This window comes from Hyalella azteca, unplaced genomic scaffold, assembly GCF_000764305.2.
Source record: "Hyalella azteca isolate HAZT.00-mixed unplaced genomic scaffold, Hazt_2.0.2 contig638, whole genome shotgun sequence".
NCBI classification, from domain to species: domain Eukaryota; kingdom Metazoa; phylum Arthropoda; class Malacostraca; order Amphipoda; family Hyalellidae; genus Hyalella; species Hyalella azteca.
In genome coordinates, this window is record NW_025930977.1 from 1 (window position 1) to 20,129 (window position 20,129).

General features: G+C 37.4%; 2 protein-coding genes across 2 annotated transcripts; one reads left to right on the plus strand and one right to left on the minus strand.

Moving 5' to 3' along the window:
• Window positions 1-1,072: 1,072 nt before the first annotated feature.
• LOC108674176 (RNA-binding protein 45) lies at window positions 1,073-11,020 on the plus strand (the record flags this gene model as incomplete). The annotated part of the gene is given in 9 exon segments (XM_018162092.1): window positions 1,073-1,187; window positions 1,953-2,147; window positions 2,455-2,684; window positions 4,067-4,194; window positions 5,490-5,865; window positions 6,227-6,407; window positions 6,725-6,881; window positions 7,563-7,690; window positions 10,012-11,020. Coding segments are annotated over 8 exon segments (1,487 nt in total), but the record flags the coding sequence as incomplete, so codon positions are not given.
• Window positions 11,021-11,072: 52 nt separating this feature from the next.
• Window positions 11,073-19,012, minus strand: LOC108674177 (the record flags this gene model as incomplete). Its single annotated transcript, XM_018162093.2, is given in 8 exon segments — window positions 11,073-11,400; window positions 11,700-11,847; window positions 12,327-12,443; window positions 12,655-12,747; window positions 13,077-13,771; window positions 14,038-14,227; window positions 14,441-14,570; window positions 18,571-19,012. Coding segments are annotated over 8 exon segments (1,566 nt in total). The 3' UTR covers window positions 11,073-11,224.
• Between the last annotated feature and the right edge of the window lie 1,117 nt (window positions 19,013-20,129).

The window sequence follows — 20,129 nt, forward strand, 5'->3', positions numbered from 1 at the left end:
AAAGTTCCTGGCCTTTCCAAGCTTTCAGGTCCTGCTTTCCAATATGCTATGTGTACTGGTTAATTTAATATCCCATTAGAATTCCACACTGCAGTTACCCTATCCATGAATGTGCCAATGAGTATTTACAACGACCTTGTCCACTGCAAGCTTCATATCAGCAGCCATGCATGTAGCATTTCTTCTGTATCTGTATGCTTAGAAGATGGCTTGTAATTTCACACCATTTTATTTGAGCCAAGTGAATTCACAACAGAAAGGAATATTTTAGTGGCAAGCATCATATTTTTTGGAGAAATAAATCATAGTTTAGGACTTTAGGTTAATTACTTTTCTATGTTGCTTGGTGCACAATTCTATCTATGACATGCTACACTGACCCCACTGTTTACGACTAGGAGAGTTGAACATGAAGTTAAGTTTTCTGTATTAATGAAAAACAAATTGATTGGCCAATAGATGGTTTTATTGATATTTAGTGAAATAACTGCAGTTTTTAAAACAAGAACTAAACATATGGAAGCAAATGTCTTAGGCTATAGGCTTGAACAAACACTCCTGCCTCCTACAATTCCAATATTTTTTTAATACATTATTTCTGATTGCATTAGAACAATACCTGAGCCAATGTAACTAATCCAAACCCCTATGCACAATTTTGTGATGACCGATGATGCATTTATCTTTCGTTAAGTAAAACTATTTTTGCTGAGTGAGCCTGTGAGGTAAATGTAATAAAAATTTGTTGTTAATTGATTTTTTGTTAACTGGAGCTTTTGCTAATAGAAGTACTACTATAAATGCATTTTTAGGGATCCCTTATTACCCCAGGGAGTGTCCCTTATTACCCTGTCTTGTGGAAATGATTGTTATTTTTTTTATTGAGATACATAAATTCTGTTAATAATGTTTTTAAGCCAACACCTGTGTGCAACTTTTACTCAAGTAAAGTTTTCAATACTGCAAATTTTTTTTGCTACAGTATTTAGCCCAGGCCCCAGAGTATTGATAAAAATAACTCACAGTTGAAAGGAATGAAATAACAGAAAGTTTTATATATACTTTCTTTCAGGTGTGGCATATGTCAAGTTTTCCAAAACTTCAGAAGCAGCTTTGGCCATGGAGGAAATGAATGGGCAGACAATTGGCAACCATTTACGACCTCTGAAAGTTTTGATTGCTCATAGGTAAGTGCTTATATATATGATATATATATAATGCTATGATTATATACTGTATATAATCATAGCAATTACTTCTTGGTTGTCAATCTTTTTTTGAGTCCCCTGAGTAGACTAGACAAGTAGGTATCACAGATACCAGCATTCAATAAGTTTTTGAGCACTTGGGTTGGGAGTTTTTTACTGGAATATTTTTCAACTACATTTTTTGACATTTTCATGGACAAAAGCTGCATTTTACAGACAATAAATTCATATTTCAAATTTTCTCATTAATTTAATTTGAGGTATTATGAATTCTAATTGATGCTATTTATCTTGGTTCTAGTAAAGTCTAAGGTTGAAATCACCACCTCCACATGACAATCATGCCATTAATTATAAAGAACCTGTAAACACACTTATTGGAATCTAAACATTTTGTAAATTTTGTACTAGCCTAACTCTTGTAATCAAGGTAATTAATAATTATAATTTTATCTATTTATACTTGCTCTGTACTTATCAGCATTTTTGCATGACAAATTTGTTGACTTGAATAAGGTGTCTGCAGTTCAATGACTAAATGAAAATGTATATATAGCATGTGTACAATCACTTATGTTTTTAGTGCTTGTTGATGTCTAATTTGAACTCATTTTGATAAAATTTAAGTATTAGCTAGTATCTTCTTTCTAAGTCATTTTTTTTCTTTTTCTATCCATCACAAAAAATTGTAAACAAATTTCAGTAAAAGAAATAAGATTTTATTCAAAATTATAATGTTTTCAGTCGAGATCAAGGCTCGCGACGAGACCTGAATGAAGGAGAGCGGCTGGTGCGCCTGTTTGTTGTGGTGCCGAAGACCATGACAGAGGGCGAGCTCAGGGAACATTTTGCCCAGTTTGGGAGCATTGAATATGCTTCCATTGTTAAGGACAGAAACACCAAAGAAAGCAAAGGATTTGGATACGTTAAGTATGAGAAGTAAGTGCACATTTTTACCACAGTGTCTGTGAATATTTGCGTCCTAAATAATTTTTTTAATATCTAGGAAATGTTTATTGATGCAATTGCCTGTGAATGCAGAATTAGACATTAGATTCTTTGCGTTTTTTACATTTGTATTTCTTGCAGGTATACATTTTTTTCAAGTTAATTTCAGTTAAAAATTTAATAGCAATATAAGGCAACATTTCATTTAGTCTTTAATTTCTTCATTTGGAGGTTCCAAATTCATTCAAGGTCAATGTTCTATTAAGTATTATTATTTTAATGTTGAATTTACTTTCAGAATGTCTGAAGCAGCAAAAGCGTTTGAAAACTGTGACCGCACCTTCAAGCCAGTCTTTGCCGAGCCTCGGCCGCAAAACAAAGACAACTACAACAATAACAATAGCGACTTTGGTGGACGTGTTAGCGGTGGAGGAGGGGGTGGTGGTGGTGGAGGTGGTGGCGGAATGGACATGCGTAATGACCTGAGAATGGAGATGTTCCGACCTCCTTCAGATGGATACGGTGGAGGTAAAATTCAGCATTTAATTTCGCCTCCTGAGAGGCAATTGAGAGTACAAATGTAATAGTGGGTAAAATAATGTATATGCGGTACTGAAGTAATTGGCATTTTGTGTGCAGTGTGTGACTTGATGATTGTATTATTGATGTGATAGGGGGTATTAATTGTTCATTGTGTGTGTGTGTGTGTACCATTGAATCTTGACTGCTCTTAGGCATTCACTCGTGATGATTCATGTTGGTTTCAGTTGTGCAGTTTTTCAACAATATTAGCGTATTTTTGTTCATTTTGACATGATCTTTTGAAATATTCATGTAGAAGTAATAACGTCAGACTCTAAGATATATCAATGGCTTGTTGACTGCCTTCGTTGTGAGACATGACCTTTGCAATCTTTTCTGTATAGGCTAACATTATGTAATTCTTTTCAATTATTCTAAGACAGGCTCTACTGACATAGAAATTATTCAATATCTTGCATATTTATATATTTTTCTGGATAATTCCATGCTGATGTAAAATTAAATAGGGCGCTTTGAATTTAGTATGGAGAAACTTTGATTGGTTGAGTACATACAGGTTATTTAATATCAGAATTGATATTTCTCAAGGTATTTTTGTGTTTCATTTTTATGTTGCTCCATGAGTAGAATATAACACAGCTTCTGTATTTTAGGGTAGATAGGACTTTTTTTCAGATAAAAATACCTATGAGCTAAAATCATCCTTGTATCTTGGTATTAGGACTTCTAACTCTTCACTTTATAAACAATTGGTTCTCGGCTGCTGACAGAAAAAATTTCATGCAATGCAACTAATGTAAGCTAATTACTCTGTACCCTAACTATGAGTTGACAGTAATATGGACTAGCCTTCAGCAACAGGAAGGAAAAATGCAAGCAATGGACTGGAACGCTTGAACTGAGCCTTGGACTTGAGACAAATTTTACTGCTGTCAACCATACCCTCAATGCTGACAATACTATGAATAATATTTGACATGGGAATGTACGGTCCATGATCTCAGCTGTGTTCAGAATGACTTTGAATTTCACGTTCCGTTACCTAGATGGATGTTGCTTTTTATTGCGGTTTCCATTTACTGGAGTCACAAAAATATCTCAAATTATAAGTGATGCTTTTGGCACAGGTGCAAAATATGCCTGAACGAGATTCAAACCTTCACGTTTCGTTTCTAATGCCAAAATTTGTCTCCATTTATACCTACAAGGAAATATCTAATGCACAAAGTATTTGAAATATCTAAAGTAAAGTATTTGCAGTCGCGATTTTCCTTGCACTGTTAGATTCAAAATTGAGTGTACTGTTGGAAACGGAAGTCATAACGACGCGGGGGGTTCTGACATTAACGCAACTGTTGACTTGCTAGGTGTCACTCGCCTGACTGTGTTTGCCTCGCCATCGCTCAACCAAGACCAGCTTTGGAAACTCTTTGACCTCATCCCTGGCCTTGACTACTGCGACCTACGCAAAGACCGCAAGTCTTCAGGAGGACAGGTACATACAACTACAACCTAACGGATCTCTGGCCTACCCAAACGTTTTTTTACAGTCTATCTTGACTACAGCGTGTTTGTCTGAGAGTGGAGTGAGATCTGTTTTCATGCTTTCACAAATGAATTCAGAGACGCTTCATCGGTCGTCGAATTGGTTTCCAAAATCTGGGATAACTCAAAATTTTATTCAATTTTGCTTGCATTAAATTTATATGAGCTGAATAATTTCAAGTTTTTTTTAAAGGAAGATTTGCATTGCTTCAAAATGTGGTTTCTTCAAACAATTGACCTTCCCTTTTTCTTATTTCTTTGGGCGATGGTCAAATTTGTTTTAATCGAGGTAGTATAGATACATGTGTGATCTGAGACCTCAAACTCCACCAATGACTGACTTGACCTTTGAAATTTAAGCACATAAGATAACTCGACACTATTTTCTTGATCAAAACCTAATAATTTTCATCATGTAACAGTGTTTTCTAGGCAATCTGTCCATAATGAAATGATGAACCCGTTACTGTACCTATAACAGAAACAAATGTGGGTGCTGTGGAATTAAATCACCATGATTTTTCCATACCAAGGATAATTTTAAAGTCTACAGGAATGAACAGCCCCTCAAAGTGAACTGCAGTAGTTTTATCAATTTACAGCTTTTCTTGATATTGTCTTGCTGTAATGAATAATTTTGTTAATAATTGTAATGAGGTCCAGTCTGAATATTTGCTGCTCGTTATATTCCTGTTTTTATGGCACCATGTGCCGTAATAATCTGTCCCTCATTGGATCATGCAGCTATGTTAACTCAATGGCTTTCTGCATGAGACGGACTGAATTGCTAACAAGACCATTTGGATTGATCCACAAACCATGGTGAAATTCTAGGAATGCTTTTTCATATAGTATACAAGATCAATCCAGTCAAGCAGCTTGAGATAATTTTGAAAATATTAGCGGAGCTATAAAATGGCAAACCTATTTAAAAATTTATCATATAATATGATGAGTGTACATACTTCTTAAAATATTACTCCTATCTTGCTTTGGTTCCTCGCTCCATTTGATTCGGTGATGCTGCAATCCTATTATACTGGCATGACTCTTTAATTTAATTTGTCTTGGTGTTCCTTCGTCCAGATATGCAGTTTGAACTTTTCTTCATGAATAGATTGATTGGTGAAAATGACATCTGCATGTAGGCCTAACCCGTTGAATGTGATGCCTAAATATTATCATTAAACAAGTGTACTTGGAATTGCATTTGGTGCCTGCAGCAACACGTTTCTATACATACAGGGTCGCGGCGTTGCTACTGTGGTATACAACAACGTCCAGTCCGCGAACTACGCGTGTGAGAAGCTGCACGGCTTTGAGTATCCTCCTGGCCAGCGTCTCATCGTGAAGCCTGACACGCGAGGCTCCGATATGCAGCGTGGCAACGGCGGTCCTCCTGCTGCAATGATGGGCAGTCCCATGGGTAACCCGATGGGTCCTCCACGTAACAATGCTATGTCTGGCCCGCCTGGGCCCATGGCCCCACTTAACGGCAATATGGGCGGCGGAGGTGCGCTTGTCAGGCCTGGTCAAAATCTTCAGCAAGATCTGGCAGCTCAGCTCGCTGAGACTATTGCTCAGGCGTCGTCTCTCATTCAGGCAGCTGGGCTCGCTCAAAGTGAGATTTTTTGCTAATGTTTGTCATAATTTCGGGACTTTAGACTCACTTTGTGCATTTTACTTAATTAATTAAATTTTTCCAATTTTGCGCTACTTGCGAATTACCTTAAATATGTATTCACCAATGCATTGATGGTGCATCCCGACCAAGCTTTCAATTGCTATGGCTCTGGCGATGCATCCTGATATATTCTAAACTATCACAGCCACACTTATTCCTTACTACCTTTTATTTAAATACTTTACCTTTGCTGGATTCATAATGAAATCTAGCTGGCATTCAAGTACCGTTTTATTACGTGGCACACTAAGTGTGGTATCAGACATTTATTTGCAGCGAATACCTATGCACGTTTCAGGCAACGCAGCTCAGGGCGGTATGATGATGGGGGCAAGCGGTAGTGGCGTGGGCATGGTAGGTGGGGGTGTGGGCAGCCATGGCGGCCCTTCACATGCCGACACCTACGACCCCACCTACTGCTCCACCAAACTGCCTCCACCCCAGCCACTGGCGCCGGTCGACTCTCCTGTCGCTGAACGGTGAGCTTGCTTCACAAAACTACATTTACATTATTGAGCATTCACTGGCACCTGTCGCTGAAGGGTGAGCTTGCTCCACCTAACTGCATTTACAACATTCAATGGCGCCTGTGGAATTTCCTGTGGCTGAACGGAGCGCGAAAGTAGCATGGAATATTTTGCTAACTGCCTGTTCACCGTGTGTATTGTCTGGTGCGTATGTGTTTGTGTCATTATTGTTATTGTCTTTCATTCCTGCAGTCTTTTCATCGTGTGCCAGGTCTTGTGTAGATACTGTTGATCTTATCTAGTATTATAATCATCTTTTATTTACGCAGTCTGTTCATCGTGTGTCACGGCTCGCCTCCTCCCATTTACGCCATGAAGGACGTTTTTGGGCGCTTTGGCAACCTCATAGACGTCTACATGCTTAATGGCAAAAACTTCGGCTACGCAAAATATGCCTGCAAAGACTCGGCTAATAAGGCCATTTTGGTGAGGATTTTTATACAATTATAATTTATAATATAGTGGTGTTAGCTTTGATTTGGCTTATTGGCCTGTAGCTAATTCTTTACCACCCAGCTTTTTGTCAATTTTGACGAATTGTTACGGCTAGTTGCGGGTTCGAACTTCCAATTTGCTGTTCTAATTTTGGTGATCTTAACCACTCGGATACCACGAGCTTGGGGATAAGTTTCAAGATTAACCCGTCATTTCAACGCTTAGTTCTTTATCTGTCGTTCTTTTTATCTACTTATAGTTATAATGTGTCGAGCTACTAATCCTTTCGTTGCTACATTATTAAAAATGAAGATATATTTTCTCGACTTAATCGTCTGGTGTTCATCCATCATGCAGTGTTTTAGTTTCTTTATGTCCATGAAATTTATATATTTGTGATTACTCCATTATTACCCGCAGTGCTCTCGCTACCCTTCCCCTTCTAACTAAGAAACTGATTCTGTCTTGGTGTAGAATTTCTAAATGGATAAGTCAATGTTGAATCTTTACATAGAAAAATTGCTGTAATGTCAGCCTTTATTTCCAGCGAACTCTTTACTACTATTTTTACTGCAAACTTGATCTTTGGAGTTGATTTGATGGTCATAACTCGTTACTAATCATTTTGCAAACTTGGTCTTCGAGGTTTTTTTGATGGCCATCTATGTGCAGACGATGCATGGCCAGGAGATCATGGGGGCTCGCCTGAAGGTGATGGAGGCTGACCCTCACGAGAAGAGCGACAGCGCCAGGAAGCGGATTAGGATGGACGAATGATTTGGTCCTGCTGAGTATCGTAGGTGAGCGTCGTTACCGCCAGCACCCTCTAGGTTTCTTGACCTAATTTACCAAAACACGGAAGACCGTCGGGTCTAGAGACCGTAATTTGATTCTTGGCAGGGGGTAGAAACCGAAATACGATGAGTATCGTAGGTGAGCGTCAACACCGTCTGGATGCACTAGGCTCCTTGGACGGATTTGCCACGTCACTGGAATGTGAGAAATTGAAAGTTATTGTAGTATTCGTTTCTTGGCTAGAAGAAACCAAAATACCAGAGAAGTAAGACTTTATGTATGAATTTAACTTTCTAATATCAGTTTTCAATGTTTTATTGAAACTTTCGTCGCTTCAAGATTTAAGTTCTCAGGCGTTGCAATAGATTCAAGATTGCAATTCTCAGGCGTCATTTCATGGCGATGTGAATTGTTGGTTCAAAGTTTATCTCGTGTTAAGTTGAGTGGTCCTTAATTGTATCTTATTATGTAGCGAGCATCATAAATGTTTTGACGGCTTGACACCGTGTTTGCGATGATGCATCTCGTCGTGATGGTAACGGCCTATGGTTTCTGCTTCTCTTATTACGGTGGAATGAAAGATTTCCTTAAGTTATGTACGAATCAAGTTGACCCCAAGAATCTCTTGAAGAATTTCAACCTTCGTAAAACAATCCAGTGACGTTTTTTCTACTGCATCTCGGTTGTCACATCAGTTGCGGGATGAGTCTTGCACAGCGAAACGCTAGGGCTACAGAAATGTGGAAAGAGATGACTCTGTGTTTTAGATGATATCACAAGCCGTCAAGATGATGCCAAATAATGCCTTTGAATAAAATCTTACGGTTTAAAACTTCGAAAACAGATTGCCCTCATTCAAATGCCTTAAACTCTTATTGTCTTAGATTTTCTAGTGCCGAGTGTTCTGTTGAACGCGCATAAGGCAGCAGCGGTTCTCTTCCTCCAAGACTGCATTCCCAGTGCTAGTTTTATGATCTATTTTGATTTTGCTTATGTAAGCCTATGCATGAAATTGACTTCCATCTGTAATTTTCGAAACAGTTTTAAATGTTTGTTAATAACTGAACGAAGTTAAAACGAAAACCTGTGCCGATACCTAGAGCCAAATGTGTTTTGCGAGCGCTATTCTATGCCCGATTATGGAATATTGATTCCTCCTCACTCTTGGGACGTGTTCCATGTTAATTCCTTTACTTTAAGTTGTGTGTGGGTCTATAGTATCGGCGAGTGTTGAGGTCACAAATACCGATTACCTATATAATTGTTCTGCCATTTGCTCTTACAAATAACAGCATCAGATTCTTATTCTTCAAAGAATCTCCTCGCTTCATAGATTCTCAATGTGGAATTAATTTTACAATTTCTCCTAATTCCAGAACTAACGCCAACCACTTGATAGTGCCTCTCTTATTGAAAACACAGTTCACAGGCATAGAATTAGATATTGGAACTGTATATGTGTCTGAATTGCCTCTCCTACACATTTTGTGACAGCTGTATTCAAATAAATAGTCTTAGATTTAAGAACGATGTATGTGATCAGCCTCGCTTAATCTTGTCACTTCATATTTGCTCTGGTCATATTTTACGCATCTACACCTTCGTGTTTACATGCTCATCGCAAGCGCTCTAGGTTCCTAACGGCAGCACCTAATTCGTAATGAATCGCAAGCGTGAATGTGAGGAACCGTGTGTCCCTGTAGTAGCATTCTACCAATGACTAATGTTACATTGTGTCAAAATGATTACTTAGGCCTTAAATTTTTTGAATCTCTCGTCTAGTTAGAATTTTACTTCGTTGTTAGTGTGTAGCGTAAGATTTTTGATGTACGTATTTCTTGTCTTAGCAAATTTGAGCCTGCATTTGATATGTATATTTTGGTACCATAAATAGGACGAATTACTATATGCCAAATCGCTTAGCTAAGGTGCCTTTACTGCTCGTACAGCCTATAAATTCCTGGACCTATAATTTCAAAAAATGTTAAGAGACCGTAAATTCATCAGCCAATCGGCCTTTCAAGCAAAATCCACTAATCATAGAGACGAGAAAATAGAGCGCAAGTACTTACGTTCACTTAGCGAGTTTTGAAAGTAAGGCCCCAGCTGGCCTATAGTTAGGACACCTAAATCTAATCAGCCTCATTCGTTACTGCTCGGAATAATAGTCTGGAAATATTACGATTTTTTTAACTAACTTCGCTGGTGCTTTCCAGTACTCGATTAAATCACTGGTCTGATTCAGTATCAAAATTATCCAAAACTACAGTGTTTTGATTTTAGCGTCTACTAATCTTAACCCCTTGATTCTCTTTACTTGTTATAGGTCATGACGTAATTGCCGATGACTGACATCTCTACTCTGGCTGAGCCTGGAGCTGACAACAAATCTGTTGAGACGGGCGCTCTGTTGCTGACGGTAACTGAAGAACTGACGTCACTGCTGACGCTTACTGAGTTGGCAGTCATGTGACAGTGTGACGTTACACCGTAGACGTAAACAGAAGACGTGTGACGTCTCCCCTGCTGTAGAATTAAGCTGTACCATGACACTGTGGTATTGTTAGCGATTGAATACTAGTGTAGGTTTTACTCTGTTATGATCACATTAGAAAACCATCAGTGTTTAACCCCGAAGTACCGGTGAATGTATCGAAATATTTCAGATTTATACGGGTCGTTCGAATTGTTCCGCACAAGACGATTTAATTTTGAATTTGCTGTTGTCGACTCCAAAAACATGCATGGCAAAGTCTGGCGTTAAAATTAGTCGGTCAAATCAACGACTGTCTCGGATATTTACGTACCTTAATGGATTAATTGCAAGGTTTTGATGCAATCTCATTACAATAATATAGGTGCGATACATATGCAAAAGTAGACAGACATTTTATAAGGAAATGAGAATTATAATATAATGACTCGTTGGCTTACCGATCTTACTTTTTTGTCGGAGCTGTTAGAGAAACAAATTTTCCTTCCTGCAATATGAGTTGGTGTTTACTACTATGATAGATGAATGACAAGTTTCGTGATATGCGTAGAGAACTTTTCTTTTTTTCGTTGGTCAGCTTTTCTGGCTGTGGAAGCTTTACTTTGGATGTTGTTAGGTAGTCACGCTTATTTAGTTCAGTTGATTGCGTCAAAATTGAAAATTCTATGTTTATTATTTGGCTTTTTATCTCGATGAACATTGAGACAGACCACGATTTATGTTACTGTTAAAGTTACCAAATGTACTTTTCGAAATCGATACTTAATCCCTGATTCTTCTTTACATCGGGGTGATGAGAATCGTCAATGTAGTTCATGATCAGAAAGAATAATTTGCCCATCAGTATTTTTTACTTGCCTCCTAGTGTTAGGGTAATTAATTTAACGCCAAGGTAATTTCAAAATCATTTAATAGAAAAAATAATGTATTTGCTTCATGTCCATAGGTGAAACTGGCAACGTCAATGTCAACCTTATCTAAAGGCTGGGTAATGGATATTTCGTCTGTAGAATAAGGCTCGTATTTAATAATGCAGCGGGTACAGTCACCCAAAAGAACCAAGAAGAAAGTCCTGCTTGTGTACCGCAGCGTAGGCCAGATAGAAGTCGAGTTTGCGGACGGCAGTTTTCAGGTTTTGTGTCGTCGCGAGGACAGGCTTGATGGTCGCCTGGCCGCCTGGTATAGACGACAGAAACGCGCCTGCTTTCGGCGTCGCCTTCCCTGCAAATTAAAAAACAGTTAGTAGATTTCTCAGTGACAGCGTAGGACATAATTTAAATAAGCATTTGACGGAAATTTGTTTCAGTACAATCACCGGTAAGATTTGGAATTGAAATAATAATCTTACCCTCGCGGAACGACTTCAAAAATAAAAAATTTTATCCAACTTCCATTCACTTTAGTTCGAACATTGGATTACCTCTCATTTTACTATATTATTTGTAACTCAATTTTCTAGGAATTAGCTACTCAATGAAGCCGGATTAAAGGAAATATTAACGTCCTACCACGGTAATTACCTTTGAGAGCATCTTGCAGGAGCTGCTTGAGGTGACACAGCGCAGCAATGAGGAAATATCCAGGCAGCTCTCGCGGACCGGTAATAATTACAGCTGCATCAGCAGCAGCAGAGTCCATCATCTCCTTGGTAGCGCACAACCAATCGTGCTATAAAAACCAATGTTACGTCACGTTTTCATCTTTTGAGGCACAGCAGTCGAGCTGAAAAAAATCTAACATCGCGGGTCCAACATGTTGTTTACATATAAAAAAAATATATATGTAGAAATTCGGAAAGGTTTAAGACACCGAAATATGAGAATTAGTTGATGCCCATATAATGAAGCCTGATAACATGTGGAGAAACACTGCGAGGAATATTTGAATCGATTCATTAGTCCGTATTCAAACGAGTATATAATTCGTGTGCCGGATGAAACACGAATTACTAGTACAGCAGACAAAATAAAACATTTTTATGACTGTTGATTGAGACAAAATAAAACATTTCTATGACTAGAATAAATGTGTAGAATTGTTTAGAAAAAATTGCCTATACGTGACGGTCTAGGACTTAGGTACGTAATAGAAACCCCCAAAAAAATTCATTGTGCAGAAAAAGCGACAGCCTTAGCTGAGAATTTGACCTGCAACGATCGCATGTTGACACTCGCGACAGCTTCTTCAGCGCTGCAGAAAACTTGAGGAGAGCTGAGGGGTGAGCACATGCACAGGAGTCCCTCAGCCGCCTCCTGGCTGCAGTCCTGAAAATATACGCGAAACTGAGCACTGATCGCAAGTTTTACTCGACCAAATCCTCAGTAAAAGATTCAATGAGTAAAATAATTAAATAGATTAACTTCTATCTATGTAATTACTGCATGTATACAATACAAACGTACAAACAATTGTTGTTACAATATAAATTATATAAGACCTGATTTGCTTCATGACGGAATTACTTGACATCCACACCTCTAGATCGCCGTTGAAGAGTCGCATCAGCCACGCGTAGCCCACTGCCGTATTCAGGACACTGTAACGTAAGCGGGGAGAAGGCGTTGTGGACTGCAAAACATGAAACTTTTTGGAGTGTTTTGTAGATTAGGGATACAAATTAATAAAGGAACTTTATTGTCATCTGTATATTCAACATAAAAGAACGGAATATACATATATTCAAAATTATATTGTCATCTGTATATTCAACATAGAAGAACGGAATATACATATATTCCAAATTTACTGTCAACGCTGGTCAAGGCCATATGTAGAAAGTTGCAGCTTACAGCTCTGTGAATGAAAATTAAACATTAATTCAATATAAGTCAGTACTAACTATATTTCTAATCTCAGAGCACACATTTGGCAAATTCAAATACTGAATACAATCTTACTATTAAATCAGAGAGCTTCTTGACTTTGCCGAGAGGAGGGCAGTTGGGGTACTTGGCCTTGATAGATGCAGGTACACAGGAGAAGGCACATACTACACCAACATGGTGCTTCGATGTCAATTTCTTAACCACTTTACTTTTGGAAGACGAAGAACAACTGATTGATATTTTCTCGTTTAGTGAATCTATGATACTAGTCTCATCCTTTGTAGCAAATTCTTTATCTTCTTTGGTTATATCACTGACTATAGAGTTTGAAACACTAGTTAAAGCAGGCTGTGTGGGTAGCGAGGTACTCGATGACATATGACTAGGGCTTTGAGAGAAAGAATCTTGATCAGGAGATTCAGTTGTTGATTCCTCATCCTTGGAAGGTTGTTTGTTAAAAGATAAATTAGAATTATCAAAAGTTTTAGTGGAAGAAGGAATATTACTTTTATTTTCAGAAGATTTCATAAGTCTTTGATAGTCTGTTGATGTAGAGAACTGATTTTCTTTGATAATTTTGGCTTCAGTGTCTTGGAGCTCTACAATGATAGGCCCATTGTCAGCAACACTTTCTGGAGGAAGCCACCATGGTATGTAGGTGGGCAGAATCTCATTAATGTCTCCCGATTGGATGAGCTGACAGAACTGACGTCTTTCATCTTCTGTTAGCTGCTCCCAGACAGCATCACTGTCATCCAAATCTATTCCTACAAACAATGGTAGTAATGTATGAAATATAATTTCTTATAGTATTTATATAACTGACAAATGAGTACAGTACTACAAAAATTGAACTTTAAATTCTACTTTAGGGTTACAAAGCAATGCTACTTAATTGTTTTTTGATAGGTTCTCACAAAAATGGTCAAACACTTCTTAATTTCATTGAATGACCAACTTGCGTTCAACTTGTGCTTGTGTAATCATCATTGTCAGAGTAAAATTATCAATGTTCTTTGTCACCAAACCTCACCTTGAAGTCTAGTTTCTAAATCCTCATCATCATCCGAGTCAAGTTGTTCATTTTCATCTTGTTCAAAACTTTGCTGTTCAGGATTTAGCAGTTGACTTGGAGTAGGAGCAAAAGCATCTGGGCTTTCTAGTCGCTTGAGCATTTCAATCATTCTTTTCCGAGAATCAGGTGGTGCTTGGTGATTGTGCAGCTGAAACAAAATTGATGATCAACGAATCAAAACTTGATATAATTTTATTTTGAAAAAACATAACAAAATTTACACAATTTTTTTTTCGAGTAGGTGGGTAGAAGAATTTTTAATTAAAAAAAAGAGTGATGTGTGAAAAGCAGGTAGCAAAAACATATATTGCAATTATTTGCTACAGCAGAAATATACATACATAATCATCTAGTTAATTACCTGTAAGTGGACTTGTTCTTTGTAGAAATCTTCAGAACATGAGGAGTGCTTAGCTCCCGAATAACAGCTTGACGAGCAGTACCGGACATTGCAGCGGGGACATGTGTAACACGAGGGCTTCTTGTTGCACCTGAAAATAGATCCAAATTAAAACTTATTTGTACTATAAAAATGTTCATTATGGGTGTTGTGCCAGCTGTGGCAGCAGGCAGACTTGTGCTGCTGAGCTCAGTTTACAACTTAAGCCAGTGTAAAAATTTGATACCCTCATGTTTGAAAACTAAGTCACAAATTTTCATAAGCAAATTATTTTGACTCAGAGAACTACGCTTTGAGGATCTATCAACATTCAATGCCGTGCCATTATATCTGAGTGTAAGGGAATTGTCTCTAGTTTAGTAACTTGATCAGCTCTAAAATACCAGCTAAGTTTGAAAGGAAAATAAAGGGCGTTCAAAAAAAAAAAAAAGATACTCAACTTTGAATGGCTGTAACTCGAAAAGTAATAGAGTTAAAAAAATTTGGAAGGTCAGGATTTGTTCTCTATGTTTTTTTTGCATCTCTCCACCAAAAATCAGACAGATCGATGTAGCCATAAGCGTTTGATAGAACTTTCAGTGACATGTGCTAAAATCATGCTTGCGCAAAGTTATAATAAGATCATTTTGCATAATCATTATGTTGTCTTGACACGTTTTCTTTTCGCTGTTTTATTTTTTGTATCTTTGGTGAGACAAAACATGGCAATCTTTGGTGAAAGGCAATCATGACAATCTTTGGTGAGAAGCAATCATGACAATCTTTGGTAAGACACAATCATGACAATCTTTGGTGAGAGACAATCATGACAATCTTTGGTGAGAATGGCAATCTTTGGTGAGAGACAATCATGGCAATCTTTGGTGAGAGACAGTCATGGCAATCTTTGGTGAGAGACAATCATGGCAATCTTTGGTGAGGCGGAATTTCAAAACCAGAGATTGCCTCTCACCAAAGATTGCCATGATTGTGTCTCACCAAAGATTGTCATAAAGGTCTCTCACCAAAGATTGTCATGATTGCCTCTCACCAAAGATTGTCATGTTTTTGTCTCACCAAAGATACAAAAAATAAAACAGCGAAAAGAAAACATGTCAAGACAACATAATGATTATGCAAAATGATCTTACTAAAACTTTGCGCAAGTACAATTTTAGCACATGTCACTGAAAGTTCTATCAAATGCTTATGGCTACATCAATCTCTCTGATTTTTGGTGGAGAGATGGAGAAAAACATAGGGAACAAATCCTGACCTTCCAAAAATTTTTAATTCTAATCTATTACTTTTTGAGTTACAGCCATTCAAAGTTGAGTATTGTTTTTTTTTGGGACACCCTGTACAGTTTCCAATATTTTCATCCAAAGTGATATGTGCAAAAGGTTTGTTTGGCTATGATTGAACTCATGAAAGCATGAAAGCTGTCATGAGGCACATTTTAATACCAGCCTTCAAAGAACACAGTTAACTCAGAGTAGCAACATTCTTTTTTTATGTAATACTGTCCAAATATTTATGAAACCTGGTAGAGAAAAATTCAAACCAAAATGAACTATTATTATTTCTAGAGAAAATGTCTTGGCTATTCTGAGTCTCTGACACCCCAAATTCTTCAGAAGCTGGTTTTTAAGTTATTTTTCACATCAAGAGACAGGTCACCTAAAATTATTTTGGTATCTGCTTAACCTTAACTACAGAATTACTACTTAATTATATTAAAAATTTATAGGTTTTAAATATCCAACAAAAATTTCTAGGTTCTTGACTTCTGAAAAAGTGCAACAGCATAAGATCTTCATTTCCAGCTTGTATATTATATTTTTGTTTTTCTTCAGTGATTCCAGGCTGGCAATTGGCCAAACTGGAAAATTGGCAGAAGCCACCTGTGAATTGGCTAACAATGCTTGTGAATTCGGTGAATTTCATCCTGTCCAACAGCCTTTCCTGATTTTTTTCTTCAATTTCACAAAAATAAAGAATTGTTGTATTTTTACCTATAATTTCTGAAAATCATGTGTGAAACAATTGTTTTTACCTATAAATTTTTAAAAAATTCTGTCTAATATTCTAGATGGGCAGTAAGGTCTGTACTGTGTACTGTGTAGCACAATTGGACTTTTCTACTTGTTTCTGAAATATCACAGCTCCAACTTGACAAATTTTTAATACATTTGGAATCTTGCATGCACTTCTGTTAACAATTTTATACAAGTTAATTCATCTGGCAGAAATCTTGCGGTTCTGGAAATGGCGAGAAAGCTCTAGTCAAGGCCCTATTGCTAATCATAAAAGTTTTCCATGCTTGCAGTGTGTAGTTTTTGCACTATTTCAAGCAACATGCATTGCAATAACTAAAGTGGTATGCCAGTGTATTACTTTAGATTAAGTGCATCCAAAAAAAGGTATTTTTTTTAATTATATGTTTTTTGGGGTGTAGATAAAGAATCTGACATCCATTTTTGGAGGTCGGTATTGGAAAACCGATTTTTATATCTTTTCTAAGATAAAGTGCAAGTTAAATTTTGGCCCCAATATCCATGGGTTTATAGCATTTTTAACTTAGCCTTGGTGACCCTGGACTGACCCATATACTTTTGCAACCATGACATTGCAGGCAACCACAACATTGCAACCACAGTTAGGTTAGCCTTAGGTTAGGTTTTTTTGCCGATTTTGCCAATTTTTGCCAGATTTTTTTTTACGAATTAGAGCCTCGGGGAAAAAATTGGTTTTCCGATGCCTACCGCCAAAAATGGATTTCAGATTCTTTATCTACATCTCAAAAAACATATAATTAAAAAAAAACACCCTTTTTTGGATGCACTTAATCTAAAGTATTACCATATTTCAACTTCATGAGCAGTGAATCAACTCCATGAGCCTAAATGTAAAACATTTGTAAATTCAACAGTTATAAAAATGTGTAACATTGGAGCAAGGATTTGAATTTCATCATTTCAGTCAAATGTTTTACCTTTCCAGTTTTCAGACTGGACCAAATAACTTGTAGTTATGGCCAAATTTTAAATTATTTTTTCTCATTTTCCAATTGTGGTTTTGTAGACAAAATTAAATATATATATATATAGCTTCAAAAAGACAGCTGGCCAAGTCTAAGTGGGCCAAAGTGGCTGTAACAAAAAACAGAAAAATCANTAGGTTTTTTCTATGTTTGGAGTACGTCCGGCGGCCGGAAAAACCTAGCCAATCAACGAAAACCTCGCAGGTTAGGTCCAGTTAGGAACAGGTTCCATTAAAATTTTCCGATGCCGACCGCCAAAAACGGATTTCAGATTCTTAATCTACACTCCAAAAAACATATAATTAAAAGAAACTTTTTTTGGATGCACTTAATCTAAAGTAATATCGTATTTTGACCCAAAATTTCTGAAAATTATGTGTGAAACAATTGTTTTTACCTATAAATTAAAAAGAATTCTGCCTAGTATTCCAGATTGGCAGTCCCAGTAAGGTCTGTATGCTATAGTTTTTGCACAATTTTATGCATTGCAAATTGCAATAACTAATGCAGTGTGCCAGTGTATTTTGACTTCATGAACAGTGAATCAACTCCATGAGCCTAAATCTAATTCATTTGTAAATTCAAGTATTCAACAGTTATACAAATGACAATGTTTAGAATTGGAATAAGGATTTGAATTTCGTCATTTCAGTAAGATGTTTTACTCTTTCAGATTGGACCAAAGAACTTGTAGATATATACAGCCAAATATAATTTATTTTCTCACTTTCCAATTCTGAACAAAATTAATTAACTTCAAGAAGACAGCTGGCTAAGTGGCTGTTACAAAAAACATAGAAAAATCACATTGACAAAACTGGGTCAAAACCTTTTAAACCTGATTGATATCACAATTAAATTAGCCGTTTAGATGCAATTTCAACAGGACAGGTTAGACTAAAAAACAAACTCTCTTTAACAGCATTATTTTAAGTTTGTAGGTGTTATAACTTATAAGTAGCTCTAAATTTTGCAAAAAAAGATGTTAGGAGTTCTGAACATGCTTGACAGTTAGTGACGATTGTTCGCCCAAAATATATTGAATGGAAATTATCTAAAATATACTCACAAATTACACAGAGTCATGATCGCTCTAGTCAGTCTAGTGATCCAGGCAATGCTACAGAAAATTATGGACGAAAGCACAATGATTGTAATGAGGGCTTGCCGGGCTTGGGCGCTCAGCGTTGAAGGCTTGAACTTGAAGCGTAAGTAGTGCGGACTACGTCACTACGGTAGTACCTAGCCACTCATTCAATTATTTCCAGTCTTGCGGAGGCACGGACAGCTTTTTCTTCTTCTTCGCATCCGTTTTATGAGGACTCGGTTGTTCACCACCCGCCTCTCGTCTGGTTGGTCAGCGACGGCCAAACTGGACTCTGGAGTGACTTGTGGATAAAAGGCCAGATTAGACTTTGAAAACTAAAAGGTTGTTTTGTTAGTTCAACAAGCTACTTCAACACTAGTTTAGTAAATGGAGCAAATTTGGTCACCTTTACCTATTGGGAGAGNTTCCCTCAATTCCCAAAGACTGCACTTTACGTAACAGCCGCTCATGCGGAACACTGTCAAATGCCTTGGCAAAATCGAGGTACAATGCATCCACTGGTTCCCTTTCGTCCAGCAGGCGAGTCCACTCGTTCAACATAGATAATAAGTTAGCGGTGCAGGAGTTAAGTTAGTGGTGCGCCCGAACCTAGAGTTTGAAAACGTCGTGTGGTCACCGGAACTTGAAAAGGACAAAAATTTAATAGAGAGTGTTCAAAGACGTGCAACAAGGATAATCCCGGGCTTGAAAGGCAAGTCCTATGAGGAAAGATTAAAGATTATGAAGCTTCCAAGCCTCAGTTATTGACGTCTGCATGGGGAACTCATTGAAGCATACATGTATACTCATGGCTTTTACAGGGTCCCGGAAGGATTACTAGAATTTGAAACAAGAACCAACACCAGGGGCCACGGCTAAAAAACTGCGTTGTAACACATCCATGCGACAACATTTCTTCTCGCTTTGAGTCACCGACATGTGGAACAGCCTCCCTGATCGCATCGTTGACACTCCGAGAATGAAAGCCTTCAAAAACAGACTAGGCGAAGCTATGCATGAGCATATGTTCAGTCTTAATTAAAATGCCTAGCACCTTACGGACCAGGCAATAAGTCCAGCAGCTCTCTCAATCAATCGTCAGTCATGGAAAGATCGGGTTCCACGGGCCGGATTCCTTGTGAATCAAGTCACGAAAAATTCAAGAATCGGCAACAGGCCATGGGCATATTTCTTCAGTGCCGACACTTCTATTCTATTCTATAACACTTCTAAAGAGGCCGGTGTTTCCGATGTTACGAATGTACAATGAATTTCCAATTTCATTTTTAGATATTAAAAAAATTATTATTCATTTGTAAATATATAAAAAATTGACAAATTTTTTAAATTATTGATTTTCTCAGTTGATTCATGCATTGTCTGCGACTTTACGCAAGTGTGCAAAATTTCAGATCGATTGGACAGGTAGAAGTGTGTTATATATCGCTTATTAGATTTGTAGCGGATAAAATTATTTTTTCACATTCTTTAATATTGAAAAAAATATGATTTTTATATATTTTTTTTTTAATTCTGTCAAT